Source organism: Rhea pennata, unplaced genomic scaffold (assembly GCF_028389875.1).
Source record: "Rhea pennata isolate bPtePen1 unplaced genomic scaffold, bPtePen1.pri scaffold_32, whole genome shotgun sequence".
NCBI classification, from domain to species: domain Eukaryota; kingdom Metazoa; phylum Chordata; class Aves; order Rheiformes; family Rheidae; genus Rhea; species Rhea pennata.
The window spans coordinates 2,772,233-2,797,241 of record NW_026907679.1 but is presented as its reverse complement, the minus strand read 5'-3'; the positions used below and the strand labels follow the sequence as shown (position 1 = coordinate 2,797,241).

The following is a 25,009-nucleotide window of genomic DNA, read 5'->3' as shown; positions in this document are numbered from 1 at the left end:
CCTGCACCAGTGCTGGATAGGACAGTGCTGGTCATGTGGCTGATGTTAACTGCAGTGAGGTCACTGGTGCACCAGTGACTTGCAGGATTATGCTAGGCCCATGGGTTGTGTTTGCATTTCTGAGGTCGGTTCTGCCTCAGTCCCCGATGGGGCAATGCTCGGCCCCTGGCTGCTCGTTGTGGTTGTGAGGTGACTTGTGCACCAGGGACTTACAGCCATGCACTAGGCCCGTGGCTGTGTTTGTGCTTGTGAGGTCGCTTCTGCCTCAGTCCCTGACAGGGCAATGCCAGGCCTACAGGTACTGTTTGTGTTTGCGAGGTCACTGCTGCCTGAGGCTCTCAGAGGCCAGTGGTAGGCCACTGGCTGGTGTCTCTGGTTGTGAGGTGGCTTCTGCACCAGCGCCTGATGAGCCAGTGCCCGGCACCTGTCTGCTTTTTGTGGTGGTGAGGTCAATTCTGCCTCCGTCCTTCCTCGGACCACGCTAAGCCCCTGGCTGGTATCTGTGGCTGTGAGGTCACTTGTGCCTGCGGCCCTTGTTGCCAGTGTTATGGACATTGCTGCTCCTTGTGGTTGTGAGGTCTCTTGTGCCTCATTGCCTGATAGGCCAGCGCTGATCATGTGACTGCTGGTAGTTGTTGTGAAGCCACTCAAGCCTCATTGCCTGATTGGCCAGTGCTGGTCATGTGTTTCCTGTTGGTGGTTGGAGGTCTCTTGTGCCTCAGTGCCTGATACGCTGGTGCTGGTGATGTGGCTGCTCTTTGTGGTTGTGAGGTCATGTGTGCCTCACTGCCTGATAGGGCAGTGCTATCATGTGACTGCTGTCAGTTGTTGTGAAGTCACTTGTGCCTCATTGCCTGATTGGCCAGTTGTGGTCATGTGTTTCCTGTTGGTGGTTGGAGGTCTCTTGTGCATCAGTGTCTGATATGCTGGTGCTGGTGATGTGGCTGCTCTTTGTGGTTGTGAGGTCATGTGTGCCTCAGTGCCTGATAGGCCAGTGGTGGTCATGTGGTTACTGTTCGGGTATTATGACATCACTTGTGCAGGGGTGCCTGATAGGCCAGCACTGGTCGTGTGGCTGCTGCTCGTACTTTTGAGGTGTCTGTGCCCCAGTGCCTGGTGGGACAGTGCTGGTCACGTGGTTGATGTGTGTGGTTGTGAGGTCACTTCTGCCTCAGTTTCTCCCAGGGCAGTGCTATGGCCATTGGTGCAGGCTGTGCTGGTGGGGTCAGTTGTGCCTCAGGGCTTGACAGATCCACGGTAGTCATGTGGCTGCTCTTCTTTCTTGTATGGTCACTTGTGCAACCTTGACTGATTGGCCAGTGCTAGACCAACGGCTGCGCTTTGTGCTATGAGATCAGTGATATAGCAGAGTGAAAAAGTGTTCAGTAGGCAGAGAGCTAGAAGGGTTTGTGAGTACAGAGCCTAGAGCGGAGGCCCTGGTGTGATGTGCCTCCCATGTATACAGCACACTTTAATGGAGACAGGAGGGGCTTTCCCTAAAGGCAGTGTTGGAATTCATTTGTTTGGGCACATGTAGGAAACCTGAGATGCCCTGGGGCACTTGCCCAAAAATCACTCCAAAGGGGCATGGGTTTCCTTTAGGTACAGGGTGGATCTGGTAGAGACAGGTGGTTGTGCTGGACACCCCTGGCATTTGAAATAGCCCTGCCAGCCTATTTCTGTGTCATTAAATCATGTGTCTGCACTGACCTACTACTGCTGTTTTTAACACTAGACTTTCATTAGTCTCAGCTTCATAGCATCATTGCAGATGACCAAGATATTTTGCCACCTGGCCCCCACCTGATGTTCTGGGAGGATTCAGGGCTTCCAGTCACTCTATCAGAGCAAGCAGAAACTGGTCCTGCCTGGGATGACCTCTGTCTCTTCCACAGTCACCAAGTAGTTGTGTGTGAGCAACTGACTCCCAGCCTCCATCTCCAGTGATTAGAATGGGAGCTTAGACAAGGAGCTCACATGCGGGTCTCTGTGCTGTGCTCCCTTCAGTTTTGGCAGGAGGAATCCTACCTCCTGTGTGCTTATGGAGTTCACAGGGGGAATAGGGGGATCTGAATCTAAATGCAACCCAGGGTCTTCAAAACCAGGATGTGATGCTGAGATTGACTGAACCGTGTGTAAATGAACTCGCTTCTTGTCCCTGTCTGGATGTCCTGCCTGGGTAAGAGATGGGACTAGGAGCTTCCAGCTGAGGACATTTCCACTTATCATAGACAGCCATCCTCTGATGAAATAAATGGCAATGTTGGAATCAGTCTCTCTGCACTCTTTGGAAAGGGAAAACAGGTGACTATTTTAGTCTGCTTGAGGGAACATCTCCCAGGAGGAGGGAGCACAAGGGACAGAACAACTGCTTCCTTCAGCTTGTCCTGTGCTCCTGAGCTGAGCCCAGTTTTGGGGACAGAGGTTGCTCATGGCAACCTGGCAGCACTGCTGAGAGATGGCTGTGTCCCAAGGCAGCTCCTCTGCAAAGAGCAGCAGGACTCTGGGCACTGCCTGTTGCTGCTGAGGAGATGAGATGAGAGAAGACAGCAGTGAAAGGCAGTGTAGAGTGAGAGGCCAGAGGAGAGCTCCTTGTGGGAGAAATCTTCACAGCCTTTTGCATGGTAAGTCTCTGGCTCCAGGGCAATGCTGCTGTGTTTCCTGGAGGAGTCTTCTAAGCCCATCCCATCCCATGAATGTGGAGGATCAGGAGAAACTTCAGAGCAAAGATTCCCTGCCACATGATCAGAGGGACATGTCATCCTTCTCCTTTCTTGGAGGGATGGCTGTAGGGGTGTGAAGCCTTGTGCACCCTGGTGGGCATGAACTGTCCTTCAGAGCAGAGCCTCTGTGCCCCAGGGTGCTGTGTGCCTGGCACGGTGACTCTGCTGCCTGCAAGGGTCAGCACTGAGCTTGTGCAGGGAGCTCCCCATGGCATTGGAGGGTGGAAGCTCTGAGTGGAAGGAGGGAACCCTGGCAGGGCAGGTACATTCTTCCATGGAGAGGCTGCTGCATGTGTCAGGGCTGGGGGACATATCCAGAGGTGACTTTTCACCAGGAATGCCAAGGCAGGGGAGAGCTGAAAGAGAAGGCGCTTTCATGAGTTGGTGCTTTCAGTTATTTTCTGTTTGGGTGGGGTGAAATGGGACTGGATCTGTCAGGTTTAGACAGGGGACTAAGGCTGCAGGACAGTGACACTGAGAGAGGAGCAGTTCTGGGAGGGACTCGGCAAATGCTTTCATCCGCCCCTCAGCCTACAGAGAGAGTCAGCATCACCTTTCCAGCCTCGGCTACATTTGCTTCACCTGCTCCTTAGCTCCTACAAACCTGGAGGTGCCCCTGGACAGTGTCCTGCCTCTGGGAGCTTTCTGCAGGGCAGAGCTGAATGCTTAGCAGGTTGGAATGGGTCTGTGATCAGTGAGAGGGGAGAGATGTGGGAACAGAGACACAGCTCCCTGCAGAGATGGCTTTAGGCAGTGGAGCCATGGCCAAAGTGTGAGAGGAAATTATCAACTCCAAAGCCCCCTCTCCTCTCCCACCCAATACAGCCCTCTTCCCTCAAGGCTGTGGGGTACAGGGCATGAGTCATTTCCCCTGCAGCCAGACATCCAGGAGAAGTGGCACTCCTGAGTGTGTCTCTGTTCCTCCCTGTCCCTGTCTCCCTTGGCACAAATATCACAACATTGCTCCCTGTTTCCTACCTGCGCATGCTGCCCTTGTCCTTCCCCTTGGGCTTTCTGGGCAGGGGGTTCTGATGCAGTTCAGACACCAGCCATGTGGATCCTGTCATGCAGATGTGTCTTTGACAGTGAGGTGCCCAAGTCCCCCTCTAACCTGTGGGGCTCTGGGCAATGCAGTTGCCCAGGAATGAGCCAGCTCTCTCTTCGGAACACCCTCAGCATCCTTAAGACATTCAGCCATTTCCCTAGGGTGTCTGGCTGGGCTGCAAACTGCCCTCCAGAAGGGCACAGCTCTCCCTTTGAAGCTGGGTGTAACCCAGGTGTCCCAGGGAGAAGTCACCTAGATACTAAGAACACGGAAGTGCTACTGGGAGGCTGGATGTGGGCAGCTGGGAGGAGCCCAGTGTGTAGCCGGCCAGAAGGGGAGGGCTGAGACCCCCCCTCACATACCCTCCGAAACAGTACTGACGGGCACTTTGGAACTGGATTCCTCTGCTTTCCTCAGTGCTGTTTCTTTTCTGATAACATAGAAAGGAAACTTTTTGCAATTGTTCTCCACCTTTGAGATGGGGGCAGAGGGCATCTGGGAACAAGCCAGTGCTCCTCCCTCTACACCAAAGAAGGAGTGAATCCTTTTGCCTTGTTGGAATCAGAAATGGTCATTCTGAGTGCAGCAGAAGTGTGGATGATTTCTACCTCCAAGAATCCTCCTCCGGTGTGACAGGGTCAAATTCAGCTAAAGAAAACAAACAAACAAAAAAAGCCTTTAAACTATTCATGAACCCACATTGTTTGTAACTAGGACTGAAGGTGCTAAAATCTCTTCAACATTATGAGTGGATGAAAACTGACTGGAACTGGTAATATAAATCTTAGTCATGTCTGTTCCTATGTATGCAGTGCTGTAGGTCAGGGCTGACTCCTCGGGAGTCCATGGGCAGAGGCCACAGCTCATGGCAAACTCAGCAGCACAAACTAGAGTTTAAGCCATGGAGCTCAGTGATGGTGCAGCTGAGATGGGGAGTGCGAATGTCTGTGTGTTCGGGGGGGGGGGGGGTTGAAAGAGCTTTGCTCAGAGAAGTGTGTCCTAATTTGTGTCTATCTGTTCTTCCTTGGACAGTCCCCCAAGCTCAGGAGTTGCAAAATGTCCAACAGCAGCTCCCTCAGTGAGTTCCTCCTCCTGCTGTACGCTGACACACGGGAGCTGCAGCTCTTGCACTTTTCCCTCTTCCTGGGCATCTACCTGGCTGCCCTCCTGGGCAACGGACTCATCATCACAGCCGTAGCCTGTGTGCCCAACCTCCACACCCCCATGTACTTCTTCCTCCTCAACCTCTCCCTCCTCGACCTTGGCTCCATCTCCACCACTGTCCCCAAATCCATGGCCAATTCCCTGAGGAACACCAGGTCCATTTCCTACTCAGGGTGTGCTGCACAGGTCTTCCTGGTTTTCTTCCTGTTTTCAGCAGAGTATTCTCTCCTCACTGTCATGGCCTATGACCACTACGTTGCCATCTGCAAACCTCTGCATTATGTGATCCTTGTGGACAACAGAGCTTGTGTCAGAATGGCAGCAGCTGCCTGGGCCAGTGAGTTTCTCAATGCTCTCCTGCACACTGGAAATGTTTTTTCACTACCTCTCTTCCAAGGCAACACAGTGGACCAGTTCTTCTGTGAAATCCCCCAGATCCTCAAGCTCTCCTGCACAGACTCCTATCTTAGGGAAGTTGAGCTTCTTGGGATTAGTGGTTGTTTAACCTTAGGTTGCTTTGTTTTCATTGTACTGTCCTATGTGCAGATCTTCAGGGCTGTGCTGAGGATCCCCTCTGAGCAGGGCTGACACAAAACGCTTTCCATGTGCCTCCCTCACCTGACCGTGGTCTCTCTGTTTGTCAGCACTGTCATGTTTGCCTACCTGAAGCCACCCTCCTTCTCCTCCCCAGTTCTGGATTTGGTGGTAGCTCTTTAGTACACAGTGGTGTCTCCAACACTGCACCCCCTCCTCTACAGCATGAGGAATAAGGAGCTCCAGGAGGCAGTGAGGAAATTGTTTCAGCTGGTACTAGTTCAGCAGCAATGAGCTGCGCATCTCTCCTCACAATTGATCCCAAATTTATCTCCAGCAACACTTGTGCACTGGGAGGTCTGTCTGTGATAGTCACGTTTGTGCAGAAATGTCTGAATTCCTCCCACATTTCTGGAAGCACAAACCTTGTGTTTCTCACCCAGAGGCCTTCTGTAAATCTGGCTGTCACTGTATCAGAGCTGGCCTCCCAAGTAGCATCTCTGTAATAAAAACAGATCTCCTTAGTGTTTTTCCTGAATGATGGGGTCTTTTTCCAAAGCTGGAGCCAAGAATCTGCTCAGAAAATTACACCCCAAAAGACCATGTTGTTGTGCTTACATTTTCCATGAGCTAAGGGGCATCATCTCTTTTGGGTGATGTGTGTGGGAATGAGGGCTGGATTGAACTGTCACTTGCGAGTGCCCAGGGTCCCTGGAGAGGGTGAGTGGTCGAGAGGTGTCTGCTGGGGACTGTCCCACATATTGGAGGGCTGGTGACAGATGCCCATCCTTCTGGAAGGGATATGGAGTCAGGGAGCACAGGGCATCTCCAGGGGCAGCATGTACCTGGAATGGGCCGTGAGTGGAGACTCCCCAAACCAAGCAGAGTAAAGTAAATATAAAGGGCCAAAGCAAGGAATGCCGCACATGTCCCTCAGGAGAGGGAGTGGGCTGGGTCTAATGACACCTCTGAACACATCCTGAGCAATGTGAAATGTGCTGTGATTGCTCCACCCATCCTCCACAGCCAGAGATTCTGGGTGGGAGGTCATCAGATGCAGTGATGCTGGTCCAATAGCCGCTTCGCTGATCAGCATAGGCAAGGAAGAGTCACCCTGGGGTCTCACAGCCTGCTCACCTTGCAGAGCAGCAGCACCAGACCAGAGCCTATGCAGAGCCTAGGGGAGGGGTGCAAGAATGGGTGACCAGTCCAGCATGGACCCACTGACCTGGGGAAAGGCTCTCCGGGGAGCAAGGATGCCTGTAGAGAAGAAAGGAGCAATGGTTTGTTTGTGGGGAGGAATAAATGAAAACCTGATGCTATGTTTGTCAGTTCGGGGCAGGCTGCTGTGTCACCGCATCCTGAGGCTCCTCACTCCCATGACTCTCATGCTGTCCTGGATAGAAGGGCTGGCCAGAGGGTCTGCATACAGCCAGGGTTAAGGATGTCGTGGGCATGGGAGCAGTGGGCATGGAGTGACTGGCCTCCATTTCTTTGTGCCATTGCTAGACCACAGTTGACCACAGTCCTCGGACTGAGGGGGAGGCTGACACACCTCTCTGACCCCTCCCCCCCAGTAGTTTCTGTGCTCTTCAGAGTGCCTGGATTGTAGGGTGAACATCCAGAGTTTTGCAGCTCCCTGCAGCAGGCACCGCCGTGGATCATCCTCATCTTGAGCTGCTCTACTAGGTGGGCTGGGGAGAGGGCAGAGGAGGTGGGGACAGATGGGGAGGAGCTGGGCTGGGCAGCACAGGGCCTGGGAGAGGAGAAGTGCCAGCAGGCAGCTGCTGCATGTTAATGGCATTGTGGGAGCACAGAGGCGTGTGCTTGCAGGGCAAATGCAGGGCTCCTGAGAAAGGCGGTAAGACACAGCGAGGGCAGAGGAGAAGAGCTCAGGTTCTTCCCTGTGCTACATGCTATGACCACAAGGCAGAAAAAGGACAGTCAGATACCAGCATAGAGTGGGTACTCAAGGTTCCTGAGAGGTTAATCAGGATGGATTTAACAGAAGACTTACTTACACTCCAAACTGCTTGAGGAGCCCTGGAAATGCCTGGGAGGGTCGCTAATGGGAGGCTGCTGGAAAGATGTGTTGGACACCCAGATGGGACTCAACTCATTGTACCCTAGGGGCCCCTTAAATCTACCAGAACTCTTAGCTGTGCTCAGCTTGAGCAGCCACTGTCTGTGAAGCAGCTTGGCATTGTTGACAAGATGGAATATGCACATCTGACCTTGGCAGGAGTTTGGTCAGTGTGCAGAGAACACACTCTGGGGCTGCGAGCACGCACTCTGCCAGTCCCCTGACTCATGGCCAGATTTCCCACAGATCTTCTCCCTACATATGCACACAGTGGGGAAGCTTCCCCATGGTCATTCTTCCAGGGCTGATAGAACACCCCACCTGTGGGGTGGTCCGTGACCAGCTCCATCCTTTTGCATATCTCCATATGCTGATGGAGGGGAAAAAGCCAGCCTTTCATGGCTTCTCTTTTGCATGAGACCCCCGGCAGATCCCAGAGCATGTTGTCTGCAGAAGCCTGCATGGGCAAGGGCTAGGTGGGGCAGTCAGGCACTACAGGCCAGGTGGTGAGGAACTCTGTGTCTCACTGCCTGTCCCATCACCATGAACATGACAGATGATCTGGATGCTCGCTTGAACCTGACTTTTGTCTCTGGGCCAGGCTCGCTCACCTCAGGGGGGTACTGTGGGATGGGGCCCTGGCTGATGATGTCCCTCCCATGCCAGTCATGTGACTGTCTTTGGCTCCCACCTCCCAGTCCCAGAGGGAGAAGAGGGCCCTTCCTGCGCTTGGAAAGTGGTGGAGCTACAGTGAGAAAATGTGCCTGCACATATCCAGCTGAGTGTCCTCCAAAAAGACCAGGCATGACCCAAAAGAGGTCTTGGCCAGCTCTTGGAGAGTTCTGCAGCTAGCTGCCCAACACAGTAGCACGCACAGAAGAAGGCAGCGGTGCACGTGCAAGGCCCCAGAAACCTCCTACCGAGATGTGAGGGGGCTGAGTGTCAGGTTTAGTAGAGAGGCTGACTGCAGGAAATGCTGCCTATGCCAACCACTCCCAGCACTGCCCACGATGCTTGGAAAATCAGAACTTTCCTACAGGCTCCAGCTCCAGAAAGGGCTCAATCTTCTGTGCTTCTAGGGCCTTGCTCACTGCCACTTCCTTTCACTGAGATTGTCAAGGGAAGTGGAGGAAAGAAGCTAGGACAATGTTGTTCACAAAAGGCTTTATCAATTAGCCAGATAAATCTCCTGATGTGTGCTTGGCCAGCTTGGCTGGGGCAGAAGCTTCTCAATCTCTGGTCACCTACATCAATGTAAGAGAGTTTAATGTGAAAGCTGACTTGAGTTCCACCTCACCCAGACAGCTAAGCACACCTGGGAACACACCTGTAAGCACACTCTAGCTCCATGAGTTGACTGTCTTCAACAGACTTGATGGCAGCTGGTCAGTCAGAAAATGCTTTGTTCAGGAGGCTACTACAGAGATGTGGCTTAGGTCCTGACATTCTGGAGAATCCTATGCACCAGCGATTCAAACCACATACACCAGCAGCTGGGAGGCCTGGCAGCAGCAATCTCAGTGCCCGCTATTCCTGCTGACAGCCACAGTAACCACTGTGCAACCTTCAAGAGGTTGAGCCCATCAGAAACACGTGTTTAGAAGAGAGAGCACTGCTTTCCTGGACCTGCTGCTCTTCTGTCCTGAAGACAGAGAACCATGCTGGCTAGGGCCCAGGTGCTGCTGCTGTGAGGCAGACAGGGAGGCAGAGGAACCTGCACCCACGGCACTTTAGGCCATGCTGTCATGCCTGGAAGAACTTAGCTTGCCCCTTACCTCCACCATACCCACCTTTGCCAAGAGATGCCCCCTGCCCATTTGCTGGTACACTATCCAGCTCTGATCATCTACGTGGCTGCTTGTGCACCTGTGGGAGAAGCCACTTCACCATGACAGGATGTGGCTGGACTCCTGCCCTTTCTGTGGTGACAGGGCCACCCTGGTGCACAGGAACACACAGGAAGGAGCTCGGCAGGATTTCCTGGCCACCCACAGGAGAAGCACGGCCATGCATGGGGAGACTCAGCTGCCCTGGTGTCCTGGTGACAGGGGCTGCATGAGGGCTGTCACCCCAGGGGCCTTGTACTTCCTGCTGATGCTGCGCCAGCAGACCCCTGGCCAGAGAGGCTGCGGTATGGCCTCAGGTTCCTGGTGTCACCGTGCTGTTACCCAACAACAGTCACAACACCCAAAGAGAGCAGAAGAGGCAGAGGCTCCCGGGCCCCCTGCCAGTCTGCCAGGCTTCACAGCTGGCTGCAGCCAAGGGCTCTCTGCAGGCTCCCTGGAGGCCGTCCTTGGCCACAAACACACCCCTGCATGGGCAGCAGGGCTATCGATGCCTATTAGCAGGACGTTATTGCAGGACATCCGGGGGCAGTGGAGTCTGCACCTCAGGACACCCACTGACGGAAGCACTCAGCAGCTGCACCTCCATTTGGTACGCAGCTCTCTTCCTGGCCTTCCTCTGGCCTTACTTGCTGACCTTGCTTTGCACCTCCTCTGTCCTGCCTTGGTGCTGAGACCACTTCCTGCAGTGCTGTGCCTGCTCATCAAGGGCCTGTGCCTGCTGCTCTGCTCTCGAACACTGCCTACCGCTGCCTCCTGTGCCCACTGCCAATGCCCCAGCACCAATCCCCCTGTCTAACCCTTTCCTCCCCATCTTGGCAGTGCTCCACATGCACAGTCCTGCTCTCTCCAGACACCTGCTCCCCGTCAGAGCAGCACAGCACTGGGGACACCCTCATTTCCACCACAGGGGATGAAGCTGCTGTGAAATGCTGCAACCCCCCAGCCCAGAGGCATCATGGAGGGTGGCCAGCCAACCATGTGCCTCTGTAGCAGGGACATACCAGGGACAGGACTAGGCATGTCAGCAGGCAGACAACCCACTGGGGGCCCCAAACCACACGAAGCCCAACTCTCCTGCCCTCCCATTCCCTTCTAGTCCTCCAAGGCTTTGCAACAGGCACTGCCTGTGAACAGCCAGGCACTTCCCACCTCCAGGAAGCAGAGAGCAAGTGCTCTCCCCGGGGCTCACCACGCCAGCTCTCATCTCTCTCTTTTGCCTCCCATGCCCTCACAAGCACATACCCCCAGCAGGTACCTGCTGCTGCTCTAGGGGCTTTCATGGCAAAGGTTTCCTCAAGATAACTTCCCCAGCCATTTGCTACTGCTGGGCTATCAGGTCACTCTGAGACAGCCATCACTTCACCATAACTTCCCCAGCCATAAGACAAATGCTGACCTCTCAGCTGCTCTGGCAGAAGTGATCTCCAAAGCACATAGCCCAGACATGGACCTGCTGCTGCCTCATTAGTACAAGTGACCTCATCATCAAGAGTGGAGCCATGTGCCCCCTGCCCGCCTGTCAGCTACTGCCAAAGAACTGATCTGACACTGGTCATTTTTTGGTATAGCTCTCACAGAGAGCTGTGACCTCCTTGCCCACACCCCAGCCTTGTGGCCATTGCCAGCTGCAGCCCCTCCTGCCTCCTCCACAGCTGAGGCAGCTCCTGAACAGCCCCTCAACTCACCTCGTGGCCTCACAATGCTCATAGTGCAGCAAAACTCCCTTTAGATACCAGTTACTGCCAAAAAAAAAAAAATAAATAAAGCTTCTGCCTATGCTGTTCAGAACCCCATGGGAGCTGCAGGACACCCCAGCTTCAGGACACAGGATTCCTTTCCTTCTAGAGCCACATCCCAAGGGGAGACATACTGGCAGTGAAACTTGTCCAGGTATTGACCCCCAACTTCCACAAGACCATGGAGCTGTCCCACAGGAACCTTGGGGCTCAGGGCAGCCCCAGCCGCAGGTCCTGGCTGACACATTGTCTTCTGGGCCACATAGGGCCCTCAGGCAGGGCTCTTGTGGCAGCCCTCACCTTTTCCAGCCACCTCCACAGCCCAGGATCCACAGCCATTTTTGCAGGTAGTGTCTGTGTGACACCTATGGGAAGGATCTCCCAAAGCCCTTATGCTTGGTGGAGAGCCCCAGGAGCACTGGGAACAACAAACTAAGGTCTGGGTTGGTGGTCTGGGTCCTCCATCTCGCTTGCTCCCTTGGCCTTGGTTCACCTGTCCGACTGCCAAAAAAGGATGCCTTTCCTTTCTTGTCATCCAAAACTGCTCTCCAATGTGTCCCTCCTCTACCTGTCAACAAGTGGCCCAAAGGGTCCTACTCTCCTGTCCCCACTCCTCACCCTGGACCAGCTCCAAAGGGCAGCAGTGGGGAGGACATAAGCAGTGACCAGCACCTCCCAGACCTTGCGGGGAAGCGAGGGTACCAGTGTATCACTGGGGAGACCTCCCTGTGATGCAGGACATCCCACTGTGACCTCAGGTTGTGTCATCTGGGGCCTCAGTGTGTCCCTGCCATGGAGATGGCACAGCCAGGGAGAGAGCTGAGACATTTCCCTGCATGTCCTTGGGATCAGTCACTGCTCCTCATGCTGGGTGTGTTCCAAATATTTCTGATAAATCCTTCAGGAATGTCTCCAGACAGGCTCTGAAATTTCTCAGATGGGGCACTGGAGAGGCCACTTCTGTGGCCCTGCACTGACAAGGGTCTGCATTGGGGAGACCTGTGCAGTTCCCTGGGGCTTGGGGGTTGATTTGGGGTTTGACATTTTTTCAAGGACAGGATCAAAGCCATGTGTTTCTGCTGAGTTGCTCTTTCTGTAGCAGCAGGATGTAGGACAATATGGAACAGCAGGCAGCCTTCTTCCATTAGGCACCAAAGCAGGCTCTTTGGTTTTAGGAGTCCTCAGCTCGGTCTGAGGAGCTTCAATTAGAGATGATACACCCGAAAAGAGCAAACGTGTCCTTAACATACCTATTCCAGAGGGCTTTCTTCAGGACCCTGGTGCTTGCTGTGCTCCAAAGCCATGGGTGAGGCCAGGTATCAAACCTAGGGAAGACTTCCCATTTCCCATTAGTTTTGCCCAGATTTCCTTCTGGCTGAGCTTAGGGAAAGATGTTCTTCTTCTCCTGACCACAGCTTGTTCCTGAGGTTTTCAGCATCACTTCAGGACAGTGCTTCTCCCCTGGGTACAGTCCCTGTCACCCTGGAGCCTCCGCTGTATCCTGGCTCTCTTGAGGGACTGTACAGCCCTAGTTCCCTGGATCTCCCACATTTTTGGCCCTGAGCTTCTCAGGACATGCCCACACACTACAGAGCTGCTGCCCAGGCTCCAGGGCAGAGCCTGTAAGGCAATGCAATGGCTCAGGGCCTGTGTTTTAGCTCATTCAGAAATCTGGGAGGTGACCAGCTCCCACCTCTGCAGCTGCTGGACTTTAGGAATATCCTTACAACCAACCTTCCTGCTCCTCCTTGTCTCAGCACAGACTGTTGTACAGCAGCACAGCCCGGTCAGGGATCCCCAAGAGCAGCACGGCCCCCAGCATGGCCCAGGATCCTTCAGCAGCTGCGTGGCTCTCTCTTCTGTTTCCACATGCCCTGATTAAAATGTCAATTTGTAACTTCCCATTGCTTCCAGTTTTCCTCCTCCCCGTACTCTGGGTTCATTCAGATACTGAGCAGCTCATTTGCACTCCAGAGAGTTTTCAGCTTGCTCCATCTTTCACTAGCCTGTCCCTTTAGCCAAGTTCTTAATTGTGTTTCTATCTATCTCTTGTTTCCTGTCCCTGTGGGAAGTGGGCCTCACTGGAGGCAGATTGGTCCTAGCATACTGTGGAGGAACGTAATTATTTTTAACGGAACTCTATCATGCTTTTTTTTATTTGCAATAAAAAGGTGAATCTTCTGTGTCTATTTGCAGTTAGTTGTCTAAGGAAAGCAGGTGGGAATTGGAGCAGGTGAGCTGTACAGTTCAGTTGCAGACTTCAGTGGAAAAAGTTTAGCTTTAACAAGAGCGATGGAAGTCCCAGGTGACTGAGAGAGCAATGGCAGGGTTGGGGAGATGGAGAGGAAGACTACCTGAACAACACCTGACCTCTGGGGCACTGCTTCTCCTGCGTGTCCTGACCTCATTGAGGGACACTCTGGATCCGTACCAACTGGACAATGTTCTTATTACTTACTCTGTATGTAGGATAATAACAATAATAATAAATTTTAAAAGCAGAAATACTTCCATATTATTAAAGTCTCCGTCTTTCGGCTACACGCCTGAAACCATTGCAATTAGTCATACAGGACCAGAAGTAAATTTTAGGAAGGGACAAGGTTCATCAGGGCTTTTTTTCATTTTAATGGGCCACATGGTGTATTTGGTGCTGAGTCCATCAGCATCAGCTACTGAGAAGCGACTGAACAAAACATTTAAGAAGTCAAAGTCAGAAGCAGAGCCCAAAGTTACACAGAGCATTAATGGGTCCCATGGAGGGACATAAGCAAGAAAGACTCCCCAGGGGCTGATTAGAGCAGAGAGTCGGAGGCACTGATTGCAGGTAGGCAAAGGCAATGAGCAGGTGACTCTGATGCTGAGTTAACCCTTGATGTGTTTTATCAAGCAAAATGGCCGAGTATGGACAACTAGCTCCTGAGAAGACAGATCCTTTCCCCCATGAGTTGCCCAGGACTGCTCCTGGGGCCAGTGTACAGGTGGGGGTGTGCAATGCCGAGGGCAGGATGACACCTCCTGGAGTGTCATGGTGGGTAAGGGGACAATGAGGCCCTGTTGTCTCCTGGTAGGCCATGTTGACAGAGACAACAGCCACAGAACAAAGACCTCTGCTCTTTTAGGCCCTTCAGCCTTGCCAATGCCCTTGCTGTTTCCACCAGAAACAGCAGTCCTACACTGTCCCATGCCTGATGCTGGGTGCCTGTGGACTGTAGGCATCCAAGATACTTCCACACCTTGCTCTCACCTCCATCTTCCTTCCTTTACTGATGTCTCCCTGTCCTCACTGGCTGTTCTTGGAAACACAGAGTCAGTCTGATCACAGACTCCCTCTGGGTCACCTTTTGCACCACAGCACTGCTCTTCAAGTGACCTTGATTCATGTTAATGTCCATTTTGAACTTCTCAAGCTGCAGATTGTGACTCTTTCCCCTTCTTGTGCTGCTTCCTGCTACCAAGAAAAGCTCCTGGGAGACCCATACAGGGACACACTACTGCACCAGCTGTCGCCACCTCAGGGTTGAGTTTGGGGGGATAGTGGCTTCCTTTGTGTGGGTGGCCACACTCCTCCTCATGCAACCTATGGTCACTTGGCCTTGTTCACCATGACTGTGCCCCACTGGCTCATATGACATTTCTCGCAACACCCAGGCCCTGCTCCTCAAGGGCCCTTCTCAGCCAGTAAGGTCCCAACCTGCTCTGAAGCATGGAGTTATCTGTCCCCAGGAGCAGGACTTGCCCCTTCTCCTTATAAAACTTGGCAAGGTTTCTGTTGGCTGAATCCCCAATTTTCTCAAGGTCCTCCAGACTGAAGCTCCCGTATGCCAGCTTGTAATGTGTATGTGTAGATGGCTCAAGCTGACACATCTACGAACATGATGAACATGACCTCTGCCAGGTCACTCATCAAAGTATTAAACAGGACAGGTCTCAGGAGAGACCCTGTGGTCCCATCGCTCTTCTGGCCTCCAGGAAGAGAACTACCCTACTCACCACAACCCTCTGAGCCCAGTCATCCAACCATTTTTTAGCCCTCTGTTTGCAGTCCTTTTAATGTCCATGCTCATGGACCCAGATATGCGGTAGTAGAGCACTCCCTCCATGACACACTCCTGATCCAGTGAAGCTGAACAGTCAGTCTGTAGTTCCCCAGAAAGTCCTTTTGGCCTTTTTGAAGTTGAATACAATGTTTACCTTTCTCTCATCATTAGTACCTCCCACAGGCTACACAAACATCCAAAGACAATGCAGAGTGACCTTGTGAGATGGCAGCCAGTTCTCAGCATCCTTGGCTGTAGCCCATGCAATCCCATACACTTGCATGCAGTGAGTTCTCCCAAGGAACTCTGACTCAGTGTTCATGCTCTGCTGACTGTTTTTTACCTTGGGAATCCTGACTCTAGGAGGGTGGCCTGGGAGTCCTTGTGGTTGGGGAGTGAAGCAAAGGTACTGAGATCTGCAGAGCGGTCTGCATCTGCTGTTACTGAAGCAACAGCAGTTCATCTACATGCCCTTAGTATTCTTGGCAAGTGTCAATCCTAGAGACGCTTTGGCTTTCCTAACTGCTTCCCAGATTCCCAGGACAATATTTCAAAATTCCTCCTTTGCAGCCTCTCCATGCTTCTCATGTCCTCCTGTTGTTCAGTCATGAGTTGCCTGTTCAGCCATCCTGCCTCTTGAGACATCTACTTGTTTTCCTGAGTATCAGTAAGCAGCACTCTTGAGCCTGGAGGATGCTGTCCTTAAAGAGAGAAGCATTTCACTTGTAAGAGAGAAGCAATAAAATATTTATTATGGTAAAATAGTGATTAACAAAATCCAATTGCAAATAAGACAGTGATTTAACGAGGGTCGATGGCAAGGTTCACTAGGAGAGCTTTCCTGAGCTACCCTGCCCTTCAGAGCTGACTCCCTTGGGATCCCTCTAGCAACCATCCCCCACCCCCACCCCAAGTAGGCCCAAGCCTGCTCCTCTGACATCCTCAGCTTCCTAGTGAGCAGAACTCTTGCAGTAGTAGGTGGCAAGTGTCATTTCATCTGACCAAGGAGATTCTCTCCTGGTCCCCAACTGATGCTCCAGAAGAATGTGGGTCTCATGGTTGCTCCATCAGAGCAAGTAGATGCTTGCATGTGTCTTGGACCACCTCTGTCGCTTTAAATGTGCAAAGGGGTTGTGACGGTCCTCGGACAGTGTAACCAGGCACAGCACTCTTAAATATAAACCGCTGACTAGGTCTGAGGCTGGGATTGGACCTAGGTGCACCCTTATTCCTCCAAGGGGGAGTTTTGGAGGCACCCATCCTGAGCCTTGTAACTCAACAGCAGGGCCTCCTTAACACTCTGATCTGACCCTGTCCTCCTCCAGGCAGTAAATAATCAAATGAACCTTGCCAACAACCCTCATTAAAATCACTGTCTTATTTGCAATTGGACTTTGTTAAATCACTATTTTACCATAATAAATATTTTATTGCTTCTCTCTTACAAGTGAAGTGCTTCTCTCTCTCTCTTCCCCGCCCTCTCCACCCCCTGGAGTTCATCCCTCTGCAGTCCTCTGCACTCATATACAACAGGTGTGTGTGTGTGTGTGTAGAGCTGATTCCCTCTGTCCATCTCCACCAGCTACAGTGGGACCTTGGAAAAGGAGCTCCCATGGAGACAGACATTTCAGTGCACACTCCAACTTGGGCACAGAGAACTTGCTGAGAAGCCCCTGGGATGGAGTGGGGTTCAGTTCCTGTCTGCGCACTCCACAAACTCACAGGATGCGCAGTCGCATGTCCCTGCGTCCCGGGGGCTTCTCAATAGCATTAGATGTATTGATTAACTCCCCTTAATCAGTCCCTGAAGTAGAAGGAAACGAACCTCCTCGACCTCTCCCTCCTTGACATTGGCACCATCTCCACCACCGTCCCTAAATCCATGGCCAACTCTCTCTGGAACACCAGGGCCATTTCCTACTTGGGATGTGCTGCCCAGGTCTTCGTTTTTGCCTTCTTGACGGGAGCCTCTGCTAAGACAACACATCTCCTACCTCAGGGAGATTGGGCTTATTGTAGTTGGTGTCTGTTTAGCCTTTGGCTCTTTCATTTTCATTGTGCAGATCTTCAGGGCTCTGTTGAGGGCTCCCTCTAAGCAGGGCTGGCACAAAGCCTTCTCCATGTGCCTCCCTCACCTGGCTGTGGTCTCTCTGTACATCAGCACTGGCACGTTTGCCTACCTGAAGCCCCCCTCCATCTCTTCTCCAGTTCTGGATCTGGTGGTGGCTCTTCTGTACTCAGCGGTACCTCCAGCACTGAACCTCCTCCTCTACTGCAGGAGGAACAAGGAGTTCCAGGAGGCCCTGAGAAGACTGACTCCATCGGTTCTACTTCAGCAGCAATGAGTGGTGGCTTCCACAGCTGGCTTCCACTTTATCTCACACAACTCTCATACTCTGGGCCTTCTCTCTGTGACAATCATGTTTGTGTAGAACCATCCGAATTCATCCCATCTTTCCAGTCTGTTTGACTGAAACACCGGCTGTAAATGTGTCCATCACGGTGGCAGAGCTGGCCTGTCTCTCGAGTAAAAGAGGATTTTCTCATGCAGTCCTTGAAGGCTGAGCTCTTCTTCCAAAGCTGGAGGCCAGAATGTGCTCAAGGACTTTCCCCCTGAAAGACCCTGTTTCTTTTCCATGGCTCTCCATGGGCTCAAGAAAATTAGCTCCCAGGTGATGTTTTTAGGGAATGAGGGCTGGATTCAGTTCTCAGTTGTGGGTGCCCAGTGCTCTTGGAGGTGCTGAATGGCCACACCATAGGACAGGGCTGGCAGCTGTCCTCAAAGGAAGTATGGAGCCCCAGGGGGGCACAGGGCATCTCCAAAGGCACCACGTGCTTAGCGATGGGTGATGAATGGAGCTTCGCAAGATCACGTGGAGTCACTAAAAGGTAAATGGCAGTCCCAGCTAGGAGGCTGATGGGGCAGGTGACACCTCCCCATATCCTGCTGTGCCCCCAGAGCTGCTGTGCCCACTCTGGAGGGCCAGGGCTGCAGAGCAAGGTACTACTGTGGGGCCACCCCCAGGCTGACTTGCTCTGCTGGGTGGTCTAGGAAGTGGGCAGGGGAGGTGTGGAGAGCTGAGAAGGGGTTGAGCTGGACTGGGAATGGCCTGAGGAGAACCTGGGCACCAAAGAGGAGGCTGGTCTGTGCCCTTGGTTGCATGGACCAACCATACAGGTGCCCCGACTTCGGTTGGTCACAGACCAGCTTCTCACATCAGCTGTTTCCAGCCCTGGATGTGTTTCCACCCTAGGTTTTGGGGGGGTGAATTTCTCTGTGTGACCAGCTCCATCCTACTGGACCCAGTGCTGGTATTGAGGGGAACGGCCAGCTCTGCCCAGCCTCTCTCCCTGCCCAGACCCTGACAGATCCTTGGGGATGGCTCTGTGCTAACTCCAGTGTGGGAGATGCCCAGGGCTGGGCTCTGGAGGAGGCTGCTGGAGCAGGAGAGCTGTGGGAGGGGATGGGTCACTGAAATCTTTCATGGGGGCCATGTCAGAGGGACGTTTCCTCATCCCTGAATGCACACTGCCCTGTGTGGTGCTTGCGCAGTGGGGCCATGCATGTAGGCACAGGGATGAAGCACGGATGGAAGCTTAGGATGAAGATGTTCCTCAGACAATGATGGGGCAGCCTCGTGGAGCTGGCCCTGAGCACCAGGAGAAGCGGGGGTACCCTCTTTGCATGTCCCTCTCCTACTGGGAGGTGGCACAGACAGCGTGCCCCAGAAATGGCTTCTTCCTGCCTGGGGTCAGTGTGGGACTTCTGCTACGAGGTGAACACAACAGCTGCCGCACTGTAGAAACACCAGCCACGGCCCCTCACAGCAGCCCCCGCTGTCCCGTGCCCCTGCCTTGCCACCTAGCGCCACCCTTGTGCTGCCCTGTCTCCTGTCACTTCTCCCCATATCACAGGGACTGGCAGTGCAGCAAGAGTGGCACAGCCTCACAGTCACTACCTGACCCAACCCTCACCACCTTCTCCCCAATCACATAATCACAGAATGGTTGAGGTTGGAAGGGACCTCTGGAGATCATCCAGTCCAGCCTCTCTGCTTAAGCAGCTGCACCTAGGTACGTTGCACAGGGTTGCCTCTAGGCTGGGTTTGAATATCTCCAGAGAAGGAGACTCCTTAACCTCTTTAGGCAACCTGTTCCAGTGCTCTGTCACTCTCACAGTGAAGAAGTTCTTCCTTATATTCAGATGGAACATCCTGTGTTTCAGTTTGTGCCCGTTGCCTCTTGTTCTGTCGCTTGGCACCACAAAAAAGAGTTCGGCTCCATCTTCTTGACATCCTCCCTGAAGGCATTTGTAGACATTGATAAGATCCCCTCTTAGGCTTCTCTTCTCCAGGCTAAAGAGGCCCAGCTCTTGCAGCCGTTCCTTACAGGACAGATGCTCCAGTCCTCTCATCATCTGCATAGCCCTGTGCTGGACTCTCTCCAGTACTGCAAAATCTCCCTTATACTGGGGATTCCAGAACTGGACAAAGTACTCACGATGAGGCCTCACCAGGGCTGAGTAGAGGGGCAGGATCACCTCCCTCCACTTACTGGCAACACTCTTCCTAATGCACCCCAGGAGACCATTGGCCTTTTTAGCTACAAGGCACCTTGTAAATGTACCTTAAGTGCAAGGGCCCTCATGTGCTGTAGGGCTTTTTTGCCACCACTCAGACGAGCACTTAACACCTTCAGTGTGGTGATTCTGGAGAAAATCAAAATATATGGATTGGCAGCCAGAGACTGTGCATTGAAACAGGCAAAGGACCACAGCAGGAACATTTATCCCCATCAGCTGCTCTACAGCACCCTACAGTAGGGCTTTGTATATCAAACACGGACCACTCCAACCAACCCAAATTGTTCCAAAGGGAGAAATTAACATCGTTCCTAGAGTCCTACTGAAAAGATCTCCAGGAAAGTGCTGGAGGTTGTGATCCTTGGCAGCTCAGCCAGGCTATGACATTCCCAACTTGGCACCTCTGTCAAACCTCACACACGGCAGTGCCCTTGGGGCTGCCTCTGCACCACTGAAGTGCTGCAGCACTGGGAATCAGAAGAGAGAGCTGAGCAAATACTGGAGAGTCCTGCTGGGACTGAATCCAAGATGCCAGAGCAGGGCCCCAGCCTGACGTACAGCATCCCCCCCTCTGCCATGGAGTGAATGCCCTGTGGGCTGGCTGGATGTGAGGACCAGGGCTCAGCCCATGTGCTCAGCACTGCACTGTGCAGTGCAGCCAACTTGCAGAGACCCTTCACCAACCCTGGCCTGGAGGGGAACTGCCCTGCTGTCTGCAGAGGCCTCTCCCTGCATGTCAGGGCCTTTTCCTCCCCAGGGCACCAGCCTAGACCTATCCCAGAGCACATCCCTGTCCTCTCTGCACCCACTGGGGCACTGTGGAGGCCCCATCAGCTGTCTACACTGAGAAATTGTGGAGCTGCCCCCTGATAACACAGGCTATGGCATCATGGAGGCCAGCTCTGTTTCCCATTAGGGTTGGAGCTGTGCCCATCCTCACCCTCCATGCTGCTACGGGGCCTGGGATGTAGTCCCACCCCATGTAGGATAAGGGAGTGTGTGAGCCTCCCTTCCCCACTCCAGGATCTCCTGGGAAGAGCCCCCAAAGGTAGAGGAGGGAGTGGAGATGGGGCAGATATGGAGTGCACACTCCTTCCTAGAATGAGCTCTGTCCCCAGAGGCCTGTGAACCCCTCTTACCCTCCTGGTCCTAGAGCTTGCCTGCTTCATTGACTGGTTTGGGACCATGGACATGAGCTGACCTTATGATGAGTTCCTAGATTGCTCCTCCTCCTTGGGTCATGCTGGCTTTCAAAGACCAGTTGTGTCCATAATGGACAGGGTAGGGATGCAGCCACCTGCAGCATTTGCAAACTTTCTACCTGCCCTCCTGCTGGCAATGAGATCATTATACGTGCCCTCCTGACAGCCGAGGCAGATGCTGAAGTTTGCATCCTCCCATCAGCCTGTTGTTAATTTGGATGTGCACTGCTCGTTCATGAAGCAGAGAAAACCCTCAGTGAAAGATTTACGGCAGGACTTAGAGGAACTGGCTGTTCTCACCAATTGTAATTCATATGATGGAGGCAGAGCAAGAGGGTGAATTAAATGGTGGCAGGGCAGGGCCCGATCCCTACCCGGGATAAGTAGGCTGTGAGCTATTTGAAGGTGTGCGGTCAGCGCAGCTGGCTCATGGATTGCTCCAGCTCTAGGATGAGGTGGTGTAGACTTATAGCAGCATCAGAACAAGGGAAATCTCTCACCCACATACAAAGTGCTTTAATGTGCTACAAGAAATATAGGTGAGAACAGGCTGGGAGTGGGCAGAAGCTAGTCTAATCTCCAGAATACCTTTTGACACTCTAAAAGTGTCTGTGCTGGATATTTATTCCTAATCAAGAGACCAAAAAATACCCCTTTACCTTTCCCAGCATAACCCAAGAGGTTCTCAGGAGCCCTGTAAATCTGCAGCACTGCATAAAGATCTGGCTGCCCAAGAACATAATCCTGTGTAGTTTCTCACTATTTTGTTTTGCCGAAGATGAAATTCCATGAATGAGGTGCAGTGGGGAGCAGTGGGAGGCCACTGAACTTTAATAATTAGCCCATCAGACAGGTTCTTTTCACGCTGATTTCCTGTGGATGGCAAAGGGAGGTCACTGATTATGAGGGCAGTATTCTTGGTTTTCTGATGGCTCTTGATGAAGGAGGCTGTTTTGCAAGAGCTGAGCATTAACACTGGTCAACTACCTCAGTCTGAAAGCATGCAAGCCAAACCTCACTATGGTCCTTGGCAATTTCTCGCCGGAGGAATCTGTGTCACACGTTTGCCCCGGAGAGCAGTACGCATGTGGTCCAGAGGACGAGGACTACGAGCTTCCTCAGCTGATGCTACTCTATCAGTCATCATCTACCTGCACAGCATGCATCTGTTTGCTCTGTTCCCCAATGGCAGTGGAGACATGCGACTTTCTATTTCTCCTCACTCCTTGTTCCAAATCGTAAACTGCACTCTAAGTCGTGCTAGCACATTTGTGCAGCCATATGGGAAATGGATAAGTAGACATATCTAAGCTAAAAGTACTATTTGATCCAGACACCTTGCTGAAAATGGGCAAAGAGCTCAACACTGCCTTCACTGGCTTATTTAGAAACATCCAGAGTAAATAAAATATCTGTCCTGCTACACACAGGGATAAGAGAGGCAGTAGGGTTTGGAGTAAAAATACCTGCCTGCAGGTTGTACATCCATCAAATCCTTATCTGTATGAGGACAAGCTTGAAACTCTCAAATTCAGGCTAACCACACAGACCAGAAGAGGAAACTGAATAAGCGGTCTTGTGTTTGCTAAAGCATTAACTCCTTCTAGTAGTACCCAGGGTGAAGGGATACGTTCCCTTGGAATGGAAGAAGTGTTACTGCAAAACACACTTAGGCTGTTCAGATTAACAACCTTAGATCTGGGTCCTTAGAGTTTAATAATCTAGAACAACCTTGGCATTTATATTTCAACACTTTCCCTCTGATGAATGAGCTTAAAGCATCCCTCAAAGAACTTCCACTGGATGAGACCCAGTGGCATTGTTTGCTTTCAACTCAGCGCTAAGGGTGCAGAGAAGACAAAACCTGAAGCTACATGCCCAGAGAATACTCCAGAGGGAGGGGACACCCAGCAGTGTCACTTGTCTTGGGAATCAATCTGCCGCTTACACAGCTTTCGCAAAGCATTTTGCATGTCCTCATTCCTAAAGGTATAGATAAGGGGGTTCATCAGAGGGGTGATGGCCGTGAAGAAAACGGACACAACTTTGTCTGCAGCTAAACTCTTGGCTGGCCTGAGATAGATGAAAATGCAGTGTCCCAGGAAAAGCGTCACCACTGTCAGGTGAGCAGCACAGGTTGATAACGCCTTGTGTTGCCCTTCCGAGAGATGGTTCCTCAGTGAGATCAAGATGATCACGTAGGAAGTCACCAGCACCAGGAAGCAGACCACAGAGATGAGGCCTGAGTTGGAGACAATGAGCATTTCTAAGACATGGGTGTTTGTGCAGGCCAACTTAATGACCAAGGGGACATCACAAAAGAAGTTGTCAATGGAACTGGGACCACAGTATGGGAGATTGAGGGTCAGGGCAGTGAGAGACACAGAATGTATCAGCCCTCCCATCCACATGACCATGGCCAGCTGGAGGCACATCTTCCAGCTCATGATGGTGCCATAACGCATGGGGTTGCAGATGGCTATGTAACGATCATAGGCCATGATGGTGAGGAGGAAGATCTCTGTGCAGGCAAAGAGGTGGAGGAAGAACATCTGGGCCACACACTCCTCAAAGGAGATGCTCTTCTTGTCCACCAGGAAGTCAGCCAGCATCTTGGGCATCACCACTGAGGAGTGGCAGATGTCAATGATGGAGAGGTTGCTGAGGAAGAAGTACATAGGACTGTGCAGATGCTGGTCAAGTGCAATTGTGAAGATGATGAGAATATTGCCCAAAATAATCAGCACGTAGATAACCACGAAGAAGGTGAAGAGGATCAGCTCTGCCACATGGCTGGTGGTGAGTCCTGAGAGGAAGAAGTTACTCACCATCGTGTGATTCTGCCACATCGTGTTTACGGCTGTGTTGCACCTAGGAGAAAGGACACAGTGAAAGGAGAATCGAGTTTATGGTATGAGAAGACAGAACATGATGGCGATCATACAAACTTGAGCTATATGGAGGAATAAAGACAGAACAGGGCGAAGCCTCGAAGTTTCACCCAAAAGGTGATGCCTAATATTAGCAGCAGAATTCAAGTGTGAATGCCAAGCGAGTCCTGGAACAGGCTTTCAAGGGAGACTGCGATTTCTTCAGTTTCCAGACAATGCAATGCAAGCTGACCTACTTCTCTGACTTACTCAGGAGCTATCAGAGAGCAGAAAGATTTGCCTCCCTGTGGAATGTATCTCAGGAGCCATCGTTCCTGATTTCAAGAGTCTGGTTTACGTTACCTGTCTGCAACTTTCAGACATAAAATGGATGAATCTGTGCCTGCAGATATTCCTCCTCCTTCCCTGTAGAAGAAATCAAATGACTGGTGGAAGGCTTCTGTGTTGGTCATTGCAGTTTAGTGAGATGGCATCTGAATAGACTTTAGGGAAGTCACTGCTGACTTCTTCATAGATCTCATAGACTGGGGAAGTAGGCTTTCACTAAAAGATCATTTTTAAGACCCTAGACACTTGTTTGTTGCTGCTGTTTGTTAAGTCTTGTCTGGTTTTCCAACCCCCTCCCTAAGCTGGTGTAAGAACACACAGCACAGTCCCTGAGAGTGGTATGACTCCTTCTTTTCCTGCTACATAGCTTTCTGCAAATTCATTTGAGCGTGCAGTTCACTTTCCCAGCTGTGACTTTGCTTGGGGAGAACAGATTCACCTGTTTTTCAGTCAGGAACCAGCCAGGAACCTTAGCTGCTTGATATCTGCTCTTTTTAGGAGGGATCAAGCAATGCAACACCTGCAGGCACAAATTCAGTCACCTTGAATATCTGTGTCCGTTCCATATTCCAGTGTTTGTGTGATTTTATTTTCATTTTGAAAGGCAAATTTAAAAATTTTGGCAAAATCATTGAAAGTACACAGACACAAACACAAAATCTTGTCTTTGGAATAGCAGTGAGATGAGAGGACATCGTATAGGAACCCTGTCCGACAAAGGAGAAAGCTTGTTTACAGTGCATGGTTCAAGAGCGTGGCAGAAATAATCATATGGAAATGGCAGGACATGTCAAAGCTCCACAGTCTGCTAGGATGAAGCCCCCTCTGAGCAGGA

General features: G+C 52.0%; 1 protein-coding gene across 1 annotated transcript; it reads right to left on the bottom strand.

The window, feature by feature from the left end:
- Positions 1 to 22,872: 22,872 nt before the first annotated feature.
- Positions 22,873 to 23,805, bottom strand: LOC134154626 (olfactory receptor 4E1-like). The gene has a single exon (XM_062601301.1). The coding sequence runs from the start codon at positions 23,803 to 23,805 to the stop codon at positions 22,873 to 22,875; it is 933 nt and encodes a 310-aa protein (XP_062457285.1).
- Positions 23,806 to 25,009: the final 1,204 nt, after the last annotated feature.